Source organism: Erpetoichthys calabaricus, chromosome 2 (genome assembly GCF_900747795.2).
Source record: "Erpetoichthys calabaricus chromosome 2, fErpCal1.3, whole genome shotgun sequence".
Taxonomy (NCBI): domain Eukaryota; kingdom Metazoa; phylum Chordata; class Cladistia; order Polypteriformes; family Polypteridae; genus Erpetoichthys; species Erpetoichthys calabaricus.
In genome coordinates this window covers 9,018-23,977 of record NC_041395.2, presented here as the reverse complement: position 1 = coordinate 23,977, position 14,960 = coordinate 9,018, and the positions used below count along the sequence as shown (strand labels likewise).

The following is a 14,960-nucleotide window of genomic DNA, read 5'->3' as shown; positions in this document are numbered from 1 at the left end:
TGGCCTCGGGAACACCTTGGGATACCACATTATGAGTTGGCAAGTGTGGCTGGGAAAAAGAATGTATGGGTCTCATTGCTAAGACTGTTGACCCCTTGGCTTTGGATACACGGTGGAAAATGAATGAATAAATGAAAAACAATACTTACACTTTTCTAAATTGACAAATAAATGGTTGTCCTTTAGCCACTGTAATACTTAAATATGCTGCACATGATCGTGCAGATCTTTCAGAAAATTAAGGATATCATCAATGTATACCAACATGTATTTGCCCTAAACATTACCAGATATGTCATCCATGAATGACTGCAATATAGCAGGAGCCCTGGCCAGTCCATATGACATCACACAGAATTGCGTCCATCAGCAGCACTGAATACTCTTCTGTACTCGCCACATTCTTGAATGCGCATCACGTTGTGTGTCCTTTGTAAATATAACTTAGTAGATTTAGATAGATAGATAGATAGATAGATAGATAGATAGATAGATAGATAGATAGATAGATAGATAGATAGATAGATAGATAGATAGATAGATAGATAGATAGATAGATAGATAGATAGATACTTTATTAATCCCGATGGGAAATTCACATTCTTCAGCAGCAGCATACTGATACAATAAATAATATTAAATTAAAGAATGATAATAATACAGGTGAAAAAAACAGACAATAACTATGTATAATGTTAAATATTAACGTTTACCCCCCCTGGTGGAATTAAAGAGTCGCATAGTTTGGGGGAGGAACGATCTCCTCAATCTGTCTGTGGAGCAGGACAGTGACAGCAGTCTGTCGCTGAAGCTGCTCTTCTGTCTGGAGATGACATTATTTAGTGGATGCAGTGGATTCTCCATAATTGATAGGAGCCTGCTGAGCGCCCTTCGCTCTGCCACAGATGTTAAACTGTCCAGCTCCATGCCAACAATAGAGCCTGCCTTCCTCACCAGTTTGTCCAGGCGTGAGGCGTCTTTCCTCTTAATGCTGCCTCCCCAGCACACCACTGCGTAGAGGAGGGCGCTCGCCACAACTGTTTGATAGAACATCTGCAGCATCTTATTGCAGATGTTGAAGGAAGCCAGCCTTCTAAGGAAGTATAACCGGCTTTGTCCTTTCTTGCACAGCGCATCAGTATTGGCAGTCCAATCTAATTTATCATCCAGCTGCACTCCCAGATATTTATAGGTCTGCACCATCTGCACACAGTCACCTTTGATGATCACTGGGTCTATGAGGGGTCTGGGCCTCCTAAAATCCACCACCAGCTCCTTGGTTTTGCTGGTGTTCAGGTGTAGGTGGTTTGAGTCGGACCATTTAACAAAGTCATTGATTAGGTCCCTATACTCCTCCTCCAGCCCATTCCTGATACAGCCCACGATAGCAGTGTCATCAGCGAACTTTTGCACATGGCAGGACTCCGAGTTGTATTGGAAGTCCGATGTATATAGGCTGAACAGGACCGGAGAAAGTACAGTCCCTTGTGGCGCTCCTGTGTTGCTGACCACAATGTCAGACGTGCAGTTCCCAAGACGCACATACTGAGGTCTGTCTTTAAGATAGTCCACGATCCATGCCACTAGGTATGAATCTAATCCCATCTCTGTCAGCTTGTCCCTAAGGAGCAGAGGTTGGATTGTGTTGAAGGCGCTAGAGAAGTCTAGAAACATAATTCTTACAGCACCACTGCCTCTGTCCAAGTGAGAGAGGGATCGGTGTAGCATATAGATGATGGCATCTTCCACTCCCACCTTCTCCTGATATGCAAACTGCAGAGGGTCAAGGGCGTGTTGAACCTGTGGCCTAAGGTGGTGAAGCAGCAGCCTCTCCATGGTCTTCATCACATGTGATGTCAGAGCAACAGACCGAAAGTCATTCAGCTCACTAGGACGTGATACCTTTGGGACTGGGGTGATACAAGATGTTTTCCAAAGCCTCGGGACTCTCCCCTGTTCCAGGCTCAGGTTGAAGATGCGCTGTAGAGGACCCCCCAGCTCCGATGCACAGACCTTCAGCAGTCGTGGCGATACTCCATCTGGACCCGCTGCTTTGCTGGCACGAAGTCTCCTCAGCTCTCTGCTCACTTGCGCTGTTGTTATTATGGGTGGGGATGTTTTTCCTATGCTGGTATCAGCAGAAGGATGTGTGGAGGGTGCAGTACTCCGAGGTGAGAGTGAGAGTGGGTTAGGGTGGTCAAACCTGTTAAAAAAGTTGTTCATTTGGTTTGCTCTCTTCACGTCTCTCTCAATGGTGGTACCCCGCTTCGAGCTGCAGCCAGTGATGATCTTCATCCCATCCCACACTTCCTTCATGCTGTTATTCTGCAACTTCTGCTCCAGCTTTCTCCTGTACTGCTCCTTCGCCGCCCTGAGTTGGACTCGGAGTTCCTTCTGCACGCGCTTGAGCTCATGCTGATCACCGTCTTTAAAAGCCCTTTTCTTCTGATTCAAAAGGCCCTTGATGTCACTTGTAATCCATGGCTTGTTGTTAGCATAGCAGCGTACTGTTCTTACTGGAACTACAATGTCCATACAGAAGTTGATGTAGTCAGTAGTGCAGTCAACAACTTCCTCAATGTTCTCATTATGAGATCCCTGCAGGATATCCCAGTCTGTAGTTCCAAAAAGTTCTCTCAGAGTATTCTCAGCCTCCAGGGTCCACTTCCTGAATGATCGTGTGGTTGTAGGTAGGACTCTAACTTTTGGTTTATAGTGAGGCTGAAGCTGAACCAGGTTATGATCTCCTTTCCCAAGCGCAGGCAGCGGGGGTGGCGCTGTATGCGTCTTTAACGTTTGCATACAGTAAATCAATAGTCTTATTTCCCCGGGTGTTACAGTCCACATACTGGGAGAATGCAGGCAATGTTTTGTCCAGCGTCACATGGTTAAAGTCTCCAGCGATTAGCACAAGCGCCTCAGGGTGCTGCGTTTGTAACTTAGCAACAGCGGAATGGATGATGTCACTCGCTGACTCCACGTCTGCCCGAGGAGGAATGTATACAATAACAACAATGACATGTCCAAACTCTCTGGGCAAATAGTAGGGACGTAAACTTACGGCCAACAGTTCGATATCCCTGCAGCAAGTGGAGATTTTGACGTTAACATGTCCAGAGTGACACCACCGTGTATTAACATAGAGAGCGAGTCCTCCTCCTTTGTGCTTACCACAGGTACTTGCATCTCTGTCCGCTCTAACTGTGCTAAACCTGGGTAGCTCCACGTTGGCATCTGGGATGGTGTTATTTAGCCATGTTTCGCAGAAACACAACAAACTGCATTCTCTGTAGGTCCTTACATTTTTCACCAGCGCAGCCAGTTCGTCGATCTTATTTGAGATTGAGTTTACATTCCCCAGAATCACAGAAGGTACCGAAGGCTTGAAACGCCACTTTCTCGCAAGCCGCTTCTTTTTTAGCTTAGTGCCGGCTCTGCTGCCACGATACCGCCTTCTTACCTCGTCAGGTAAATATGGAACCACACCGGCACTGGCATTTGTTCTCAGCGCCCGAAGTTGAGTACTTGAATAGGCGAGTCTCGGCGTGTTAAAATCCATGCCCACGTTGTAAAAGTAAGTGTGTCCAGGGAAGGAATCCACATAAATAAAGTGGTAGGAGTGATCAATAAATAAAAATAGAAAAATAAAAGTAGAAAAGTACACATACATATACAGTCATACACGGAGCTGCTGAAAAGGCTGCCACTCACGGCGGCGCCGGATGCAAGTCGATTTGCTCGATCCTGTAACCTGACTAAGTAATGCAGACATGAAGGGAACTGGTTATTTGTTCTTTACTGCCCCAGTTGGACTACTGGGTGGAACTATAAACCTGTTTTCTAAATTATTTTATTTATGTGTCTCCATTACCTAATCTCAGCTTAGACAAAGTGTAAACCCTGAAGCAGAGAACCAGGCAATAAATCAGTAGGATAGCCATACTTTCTGTGAGGAGGCAGAATTAAAGACTTTTGTTTAATTAATGCGTCCTGAAAGTCTTAATAATCCTCAGGGTATTTGTTAAAGTAATTGCACTGTAATATTGGAGTCTGAATTTGTTTTAAACAGCGTTGTTCACGTTTTGTATTGCACTGTAATATGCTCTTGTTTTTCCAGTCAGTCATGGGGTTATGCAGCTGGAGCCAAGGGGACCTTAAAGTACCCAAGGGAGTGTGTGAATTCACTCCACAAACACACATTGTTTCTGCATCTAATGCCTCAATCTGCACACTAATAGACGGACTCTAAGTTCCCAGACTCCTTTACAAGTCAGTTGACGCCACCTGAAGCTTTATGTTTAATGGGATCTGCGGTACTTCTAACATTTACAGCAAAGCAGCCCTCAGAGTTTTCTCCAGCTCCTGAATCAATTAACACCAATACTTCATATTCATTAATTATCAGTTCTAGAGTGGGCCTGCATGTCAAACCCCACCTTTATTCACAGTCAAGTACTATGATGAAATTATCAGATTTGCTTGATATAAAACCCTCCAAGACTGATTTCTGAGAGATTTTCTTATTAGCATTTGCGTTAGTTACCCCCATGGCCGTCCTTCAGCATCTGAATGTCAATGGCTAACTCTGTTATTTGGTTGAACGTTGAGCCATACAAGTCCAAGACTAAACTAGAAAGCTGTATGTCATGCTTACTTTATTTTGCTTTTATTATTATTGTTTTCTGATAAATGCCTCAAATATGAATGGTCCAAGTTTTTGTACTGACTGAGCAGCAGCCATTTTGAATAAAGATGGAATCAGAAGATGGATCATAAAAAATAACTAGCCAAGGTCAAAACTGGTAGGACAAGATTTAGTAGCACAACCTAGAATGGAAGTAATTAGAGAACCAGAAAATCGTAAAGAATCGTAGTGAGAATTTCAGAAACTAAAAATAGTGAACAGAGCCAAAGACAAACCATTAGGCGTAAATCTTAAGTGAGACTCAGAAAAGAGTTCAAAACCAGAGAGTCTTTCAAATGCTCAAAGTAAAAGCACAAGGGATGTTGTTATATCCACAAGACAGACCTGCTGTGGCACCGCAGAACGCACTGCTAGCTCTAAGATTCATCCTGCTTGCATCAACGCTGATTATTCAATGGCAGGTTACGTCTTATATTATTTTAAACTGCAAAACATTAACAATAAAAAGTCAAAAAGTTAATAGAATGTGACAGTAATTAGTGAATGCTATTGTAAAATGAGCTGGCTGGCTCTTTGCCTTGTCTTTGCTGTTGCTTTAATGGCTATGAAGATCTGCGCTCTTCTGTCTTGTCGTTTATCATTTCATGTAAAGGAGGCTGTGCAGTTTAGTCTGATGAGATTTCTTTTTTTGGATCATAATGTCAGTGCTGATGTTCTATTCCTATGAATTTATCAATGACTAAACTATGTATAATTGTACATGTTAGGTCATCTATACTAATAAAAGGCAAAGCCCTCACTTACTGACTCACTCATCACTAATTCTCCAACTTCCCGTGTAGGTAGAAGACTGAAATTTGTCAGGCTCATTCCTTACAGCTTACTTACAAAAGTTAAGCAGGTATCATTTCGAATTTCTACGCGTAACGGTCATAACGGTCGACAACGTCCGCCATGTTAAACTTTCTTATTTATGGCCCCATCTTCACGGAATTTGGTAGACGGCTTCCCTGCACTAAACAAAACCGATGTACGTACTTATTTCGGTGGTATGACGCCACTGTCGGCTGAACTTTCCAATGGTCTTTGTTACTTATGGGCCCATCTTCAAGAAATTTGGTACGCAGGTTCCCAACACTAACTGAATCCTACTTACGTACATATATATGTCCACAGCCTGCAGCTCGGTCGCCGTGTGAGGAGGCGTTGGGTCCCCCATCCCCACGTCTCCCACGTAGTTGGCTGCCTGCCTATATAAGGCCGTCCGTCGCTCCGGTCTCCTCATTCCCTTCCTTGCTTCACCACGGTATTCACGTGGATTCAGTTGTAGAAGTGGAAGACGCGGTGAACTATCCAGTAGAGTTTCTCCACACTCTGAATCCTCCAGGCACTCCTGAGCATAATCTAATTTTGAAGGTTGGGGCACCAATAATGTTACTGAGAAACTTTCAGCCACCGAAACTTTGTAACGGCATGAAACTTCAGGTCACGTGTCTGCAAAAGAACCTAATTGAGGCAACTATTTTTACTGGCAGTAGCTCAGGGGAGAGAGTTTTTATTCCTTTCATCCCCGTTATACCCTCTGATCTCCCATTTCAATTCAAACGCCTCCAATTTCCAGTAAGGCTCTGCTTCGCAATGACAATTAATAAGTCTCAGGGACAAACCCTACAAAAGGTTGGCATTGATTTGAGGCAGGACTGCTTTTCACATGGCCAACTGTACGTTGCATGCTCAAGAGTAAGCTCTGCGCACAACTTGGTCATATTACAACCAGAGGGGCGAACTGACAACGTGGTATCAAGAGATCCTTAACAAATAATTATTGGTATATTTTCCCTCAATTTAAAAAGGTTTACTTTTCTTCTTAATAAAAATTTTAAAGCAGGACTTCGCCGCTCCGAAGCGTGGGTATTTTGCTAGTCTTAGATAAAATAAAAATAAAAAACTAAATCAGACGCTGCTAGCTATAGAAGAGCTCTATAGAGGTCTTTAGGACTCATTCCAAAAAAGGCCACAAGCAAACCCAACGTTAAAAACTGTTTTCTTGTTTATATTTGGACTGCCGTTTTTTACAAATTCAAACACATTCTTATTGTGAGCCAAGGAGCTGAAAAAAAAGAGACCACCAATCAGGTCCTTGGTGGAAAGGAAGGGTCCACAAAAAAGGTCCTGTTGGTCAGCTGCAGTGTGCATTCAGCACGGGGTCATCCTGAGATAAGGTCTTGTCTTCATTTGCATGTATAGAAACAAGTCTGTCAGATTTGAGCCACATATGTCAGCAGATCAGAATGAAGTGCCATTGTGGTGGGCTTCATGGAGCCAACAAAGGCAAACAAAGTTGTGTATGAACTTAAAGCACCTCGTGAGCAGGTGACATGAACTTAGTATGGAGGTGAACGTTGTTAAATGAATACCAGCATGCATGATATAAATCATACAACATGTGCATATAGCGTCTCTTTTGGTTTGGACTTAAGTATAGCACGGTAATGAATTAATTGTACGCAACATCATAAGAAACAATTTATATGGTCCTGCTGTGTAGCTGAACAAATAAGAATCACCATATACATTTAATTGCTTTTTATTTTTCAGCACTAGCAGCACTGCTAGTAAAGTGAACATTGAAAGATAATGCGAGTTTCTTCCATGCTTCATTCCTTCTAAGTTTTGTTGGATTTTCTGTGTGGCTGTCTGTCACCAAGTCTGATTTAAATGTTTTGTACATTGTAGATTGTTCTGTAATATCGCCCAACATCTGCTGAGGCACGATACACTTTTTTCAATGCCTGGATTATTAATTTTATTAGAACAGGCTGTTCGCATTGTAACATGCAAGTATAACAATTATAAGGCATTTGACAGCTGGGTATTTCACTGGCTTTTCTGTATTATCTGTAAAACTGGAAAAAGAGTCAAACACAACGGGCAAAGATGTGATTCCAGTAACACATAACCATTTGTTAAAATTCTTATTGAGTGTTTACTTTCCGCATATTCCTTTTTGTTCCTTTTAATACTGTAATTACTGAATTACTGAAGCAAGTCTAACAAAGGTTATGCTTAAGCTTTATAACACACTGGTGAGGCCTCAGCTAGAGTTCTGTGTGCAGTTTTGGTCTCCATGCTACAAAGAGGACACAGCAGCACAAGAAAAGGTCCAGAGGAGAGCGACTAGGCTGATTACGGGGGGCTACAGGGGATGAGTTATGAGGAAAGATTAAAAGAGCTGAGCCTTTACAGTTTAAGACAAAGAAGATTAAGAGATGAAGAGTTTAAAATGATGAAGGGAATTAGTCCAGTGGATCGAGACTGTTATTTTAAAATGAGTTCATCAAGAACATTGAAAACCCGACTTGATGTTCCTTTAGAAGAATTAAGTGGACAGGACTGGTGAGCTTTGTTGGGCTCAATGGCCTGTTTTTGTTTAGTTTGTTCATGAAGGGTGAACATACTCAGACAATAATAAATTAATAATTTAATAAATCATTACACAGTGAAATGTACACATATGAATGAACAAACTACTTAAAACATATTAGAAATAATTGATCATTCACTAATTATTGATTGTCTCCTTTTATTCAACATTTTACAGGTTGTCTAAGAAAACTCTCCAGGACTTGGTCTTTATAATTTATGAAGCACAAGATGTCCCCCTTCTGAAGTCCTTCCTCAAGAAAGTTGGCTATGACCTGAGCTCCTGTAAGCTCAACTGGAATGTTCTTCACTTTCTTTTCAGTCACTCAGATGAAAGAATTAAAACCAACCTTAGAAGAAGTGACCTTCAGGAACGCAACCTCATGGAACTCCTGCCATGGCTTCACAGGGTCCATCCTTCAGGGTGTGTGTTGTTAAGCTCTTTCTTTATCAGATTTGTCACTTTGCCTCTGTTGGGTTGTTCACATAATGAAAATGGTAACAATTTGAAGGATTAACTTCCATATGTAATACATTTCAATGAGAATAATGAGACTTGTTTTGAACAAAATGTTTACATTTCAAACAATTGTGAAAACAATAAGGACATGAGAACTGTGTCTGCCAGATGATGTATTCTGTGACTCTGCCGGGTCACATCACATGTCACAGCTGTTGTTATGGTGCTGCTCATACCAGCGGCTCCAGTGCTGATGGTCCTCCATACTCTTAAAAATGTCGATTCTTTAATGGCCCTTAATGGTTATTTACTGGGTCGTGTGGTTCTTCATAGAACTATTGCTTGACAAAGCACCATTTCATTTTGGGACGGAATCTTTACATATGACTTTGGTTCTTTGTGGTTGCAGGACGCTGACAGATTAAGAAAACCTGAACTTAGCAGCAAGAGTCCTTTTAAAATCACGAGCCATTGATATTTCACAAATATATTACCGTCTGGTGCTGGTTATTTATGGTATGGGGCCAGTTATGGATCTCAATAAATAAAAGTTCTTTCTGGAGCCTTCATGTGGATGGCAGTTTTGGGAACCAAAGCTCTCTAAAGAACCAGTCTTGCACCTTAAAGTTTAAGAGTGTGTGACAAATGTGAATTCCTTGGCTACCCCTCTTATCTCAGTCATATGCTCATTGAAATTCTTGTTTATCAAATTTTAATTTCTTATTTGCTACAAATATAAAAGATGCAAAATCAGGCTGTCTATTTTTCCAGGCCTCTGTTCACTGTACCCTATACCGATGTGAATTGTTTTTATAAATCACATCACAATTGTGTGTATAATCTTTTATCTCCTTGCCCAGGATGAATGGAAGGCTTTCTAAAATGTTACTGAAGGTAATCTTTGATTCCGGCTCAGTGGAGCTCATAGACTTGTGGTTACAACTCTCAGACCATCGTGTTAATTTTAATAACATGGAGTTGGGTTCGAGTCACTGTGATGCTCTCCGGCTCATCACTGAACACTCATGTCATGTACGACTCAGCCTGTTATGGACGTCCTTCACAGATGAGACGGCAGAGAAGTTACTTTCTATGATGGGCCGAGTGTCTGAACTGAGGTCAGTGTGTGTGCTTGTCATACGTGGTCTTTGTCCCTCCACTTTAGGAGTTAACGATTTCCCTTTCTGTTTTAACATTTAGTTTGGACAGAAATACTTTGCTCAAGTTTCTTCATAAACTCATAGAAGTGAATCAACCGGAAACTGCACAACACTTTACCAAAGCACTGCGTTGCACCCTGGACTTTTCTTCTTCATCTAAGATAGACATTTCAAGTGACGACACTTCACACCTCCTTAAGCTGAGCTTCACTGATTGTCAGGTCATCTCAAAATCAGTGGGATTGTTGAAAGATAAAATTGAACTTAACATCAACGATTGTGAGATAGAAGATGGCAGACTGGAAGTCCTGTTTGACATCTTTGACAAAGTTCACCTGAGGTATCACATGATCATAAATTCTCCAACTAATGTTTCTGGTTTTACACACATTTTGCATCAGTGAAATGATTAATCAAATGACATCCATTAATGTTTTAACGTTACACTTGATATTCTAATTGCTTTCCAGGATGGAGAACTTAGCATGTCTGGGGGACCTCAATGATCTTTAGAGCTCTGGCAGCATAATAAGGATCACCTATTAATAGTCACACAACGAATAATACAAAACACAACTGATTTTAAATCAGTCTAAGAGGGGCTCACCTGAAGCAGGGATACCAGTAGTCACTTCTTAGGGTGGTATTAGCAAGGGACTTCCTAATGGCCAGGTGACCCAAATAGCCCAGTTGAGCTCAGCCCAAAACAGAGGTGTGGCAATTGCATGTGGGCTCACTACCTACAATGGCAGGAGTGATGATCAGGGTCAATGCCAATCAGGTGACAGACAAGAATAAGGCATATCAGATATTGGCAAAGGAATCTGGTTCTTGGTATGTTGAATTGAACTCCTCCAGCAGTAAGAAACCAAAGACCACATGGGTCATTGACAGATACCAACAAGATGTATTGTTTGTTTGCATGACACAACTATTCAAGTCAAATCCAGTCGAGTCAAGTGGCTTAATTGTTGTTGGGCACAAAGGGTCGTATGATGGAGGAGTTTAGTGAGGTCATGGAGAATAACATTTAAAAGGTCCTGGCAAACCATTCAACTACATAAGAAAGGTAGGAGACACCAGGGCTTTTCTCAGCAAAAAGTGGGGGAATATTGACCTCAATTAGCGGACATCTGCAGAAGTCAGAAACAGCACTCTGAAGAACTCCTCAACCCAACAGATATGCAGTCCTCGGTGGAGACAGGGCCAGAAGCATTGAACCCCATATCTAAGGCCGAGGTGACATTGCTGTGTAAGACACAGAATGATGTGTAGAAAATGGGCACAGTGCCTCTGAATCGGCAGAATTCCCATTTTATTAAGTGGTGGACTAGAGAGTGTGTTCCAATACTGAGGGTTCACACTGTTTGGCCTCCCTAGAAAATCCTTTGTCAGTGTACCGTAATGGTGGCTCCTGTCAAACATCAAACTTCAGATCCAGAAGGAGCAGTGCAGAGTCTCTCATGGCCATGGAACAACAGACCAGCCATTTGTTCTTGCAAAGATTTGAATTGTCAAAGAGTTAATGTTGTGTACATGTGACGTAATGGCAGGACAGTTCCTCCCTCTGTTGACAATGTCAATGTCAATGTCAATTTATTTATATAGCACATTTAAAACAACATAGTAATGCTGTGGCCAAAGTGCTTTACAATAATAGAATAAAAGAAAAAACAAAATAATTAACATAAAACATAAATAGAAATAAAATATATGAACATAAAATAAAATACATAATAAATAGAAGTAATGTTATATAATCACAAAGAGGAAACCATCAGTATTACTGAAGGTCATGGAATGTACTTGGTACGAGGGACAACCAGAGACAGCTGACCAGAAGATCTAAGCACTGTGGATGGCTGATGTAAAACACACAGTTCAGATAAATAGGCAGGAGAGAGCCCATGTAAAGATTTAAAAACTAGCAACACGATTTTAAAATCAATTCGAAAATTGACAGGCAGCCCCTGTAAAGAAGCTAAAATAGGAGAAACAAGAGTCATACTTTCTTGCCCCAACCAGAAAGCGAGCGGCAGCATTCTGGACCAACTGTAACCTGTGTATCAGAGATTTGTTAATCCCAGAATACAGCGAGTTGCAGTAATCAAGGTGAGAAAAAATAAAAGCAGGAGTAGCTATCTCAAGATCCCTAGAAGATAAAAAGTCTTGATCTTACCTAATAGACAAAGTTGGAAAAAGCAACTCTTGACTACAGAATTTACTTGTTTCTCAAAAGAGAGGTTACTATCAAAGGTAACACCAAGATTGCGGACTTGAGGTTTGGAAAAGACAGAGAAAGAGCCGAGAAGTCCAAGACCAATTTGGGCTTTAGCTGATGGCCCCACTATAAGCACCTCCGTTTTATTTTGATTTAGATCAAGAAAATTATTAGCCATCCAGGATCTTAGTTCAGAAAGACAGTTGTGGAGTTGATTTGTTGTAAAGTTGCAGACAGGAATATAAACCTGAGTATCATCAGCATAGCAGTGAAAAGAAATGTTACATTTCCTAAAAATTGATCCAATAGGGTGATGGTATATAGAGAATAAGATAGGACCCAAAATGGATCCCTGAGGAACATCATATTTAAGAGGAGCAGTAGATGAAGAAGAGGAATTAAAAGTCACTGAAAAGTGTCTACCAGTTAGATATGAGCTGAACCAGTTAAGAGTAGCCCCTTTGAGCCCAACAAGATGTTCAAGCTGCAACAGCAATATCTCATGGTCAATGGTGTCAAAGGCAGCGGACAAGTCAAGGAGGAGAAGGACTGCCACATCACCTGAGTCAGTAATAAGAGAGATGTCGTTGAACACTTTCAGGAGTGCCGTTTCAACACTATGATAACGCCTAAAGCCAGATTGGTAGATCTCAAATAAATTATTGGAGTTAAGGTGATCAACCAATTGATTATAAATAATTCTTTCTAGAATTTTAGCCAGAAATGGCAGTTGGGAAATTGGACAAAAATTGGCTAAAACTCCAGGATCTAATTCTGCCTTTTTTAGACAGGAGCGAACTGCAGCATGTTTAAAAAATGAGGGCACAACCCACTCACTAATAGAACCATTGATGATGGCTAATAAGGGTGGGCCCAACACATCAAAGGCTTCCACTAAGAGACGTGGTGGTACAACATCCAGAGGACTGGGGGCTGGTTTAAGGGTGTCAATAGTTCTTTTTAGCTGTGAAAGTGAGACTAGATCAAAGGATTCTAAGACAATGTCATGATTATCAGTAGGAAGTTCATAGCCCATTTGAACAATGCCATGGCAGATAGTATTGATTTTGCTGACAAAGAATGATAGAAACTGCTCACATGAATGAACAATGCTCTTTAATCCCATCGCAGAGTGAGGGTGAATGGCCATTTCCATTTGAAATGGTTGACATTTCAAATATCATTAAAGACAAACGTCCAGCTGTTTGTGAAATTAGGATGTCAGTCTGGATGACAGTAAGATGTTAACAGTGCATTCAGAGTATTTCTTGATCCATTTTTTGGACATGTAAGACTACATGAAGCCATAGACACACAATGTCAGTTTAAACTCTCATACTGACATCTTTTTTCTTCTCTTTGTAGAACAAGTAAGGAGCTTCTGCTGAGGTTTATTTCGATGACAGATGAGAACAACACAAGCAGGATCATCTCGCTTGGCAGAGCCATTGGCAGTACCATTGATCTGAGTGGCACCAGTCTGTCAGCAGACACCTGCAGATCGCTGGCCATTGTGATCAACTACATTGAAGAGGACTGTGAGGTGGACTTGAGCAAATGCAGCCTTTCTACTGAGTGCATCGAGCGACTGTCTGCATGTCTACACAAAATACAAGACTTGGAGTAAGTGGACCAGCATGCTCTAAAAATGTGCTGTAGATAAAAGTCAAAAGTGTTAAAGGCTAACAAAATCTCCAGTTAAGTCACAAAGGTGTACACATGAGGCCAAGGCCATCCTGGGTAGACTTTTGACTCCGTCAGTAGTGTGTCTTATTTCCTCCTCTCTTGTTCACGATTTTCATTGATTGTCATTGGCACAATTCAAAGGCACAAGTAATGACGCGATAACTCAAGAGTAGTGAAAACTCTAAAATCAAAGTTTTCATTTTGGCCTGTCCCACCTACCGCCTAAAGACATGTCATCCTCTGTGCACGTGATCCCTGTGTTTGCCAGTCACTTTGATCGTTTTATGACACTGTAGAACTACAGAAATGTTTCATAGTATAGATGTCTTGAAAATGTATCCATTGTGTTAACCCCGGACGCACATGTATGTCAGATTCATTCTAGGACTGATTTAAAGTGTGGGTGTCTGGGTGGACACCACTGAGATGGCAAAGCACAGGGTAAAGTCCTCCATGAAACCTTCACAGGAAAGTGAGATAGAGATGGCACTTGTGGGCACATTTTCCCAAGTTAAAATTGAACAACCAATGCTATTCTTTAAAGGAAATTGGTATCCAGTAGGTGTCTAGAAATCCAGACTCTTTAAGGGTAACTGGGAGCTCAGGGGTTCAAGGAGTTGGTATCGCCTGATGTGTCTGCACTCCAATGAGACCCTCGAAGAACTGAAATGAAGAAAAGTCCACCATACAATGAGCATACTGTATTCTCCCAAATGCACAGATATATGAATATTCCCAGCACCTCTGTATGAGCCACACACTTAGTCTCTTTCAGTAAAACAAAAAAAAGAAGTACAACCTGCACCCTCAATAAAAGAGAATGTAAGAAATGAAATGGCAAACTTCACATTACCACCCAGCCTCCTTATCCACATCCTGAAATGGCTCCTAACTTGTGAGTGCCGCTCTTGGGATTGTGACTTCATTCTCTCATCCTCCCTCTTCTGCACGCCCTTTGACTGCTGTCATATTGTTACACGCAACACAAGACCAGTTTGGATGCTGTTATGTGTCAAAGTGGAGTATGACGTGTATTTGTTGGACTCTGGAGACGACTTCACTTGGCCAGCTAACACAGGACTGGTGTGGTGCTGCGGCATCGCCCACTGCACGGCAGCACTCGGGTCCCAATTTGAAGAGGCTCATACAGGTAGGCGCATGGAACATAATAATAATAATAATAATAATAATACATTTTATTTATATTGCACTTTATATTTAGCAATCCCAAAGTGCTACAGAGTAAAAAATAGAATAATAAAATAAAAAAAACAGAAGAGTCTATAAAATACTTTAACAAAATTACTTTCTAAAAAGATGAGTTTTTAGGTTTCTCTTAAAGGCCTCAGTCGACTGTGGGGCTCT

General features: G+C 41.4%; 1 protein-coding gene across 1 annotated transcript in view; it reads left to right on the top strand.

Annotated features, from left to right (window-relative positions):
• LOC114643014 (uncharacterized) overlaps window positions 1–13,532 on the top strand; it is a gene marked incomplete at its 3' end in the record, with an annotated part of 1,911,439 nt that extends 1,897,907 nt beyond the window's left edge. The window contains exons 15-16 of the mRNA XM_051923912.1: window positions 9,729–10,028; window positions 13,275–13,532. Of these exons, the coding sequence (XP_051779872.1) occupies window positions 9,729–10,028; window positions 13,275–13,532 (558 nt within the window). The remainder of the gene's footprint in view (window positions 1–9,728; window positions 10,029–13,274) is intronic.
• Window positions 13,533–14,960: the final 1,428 nt, after the last annotated feature.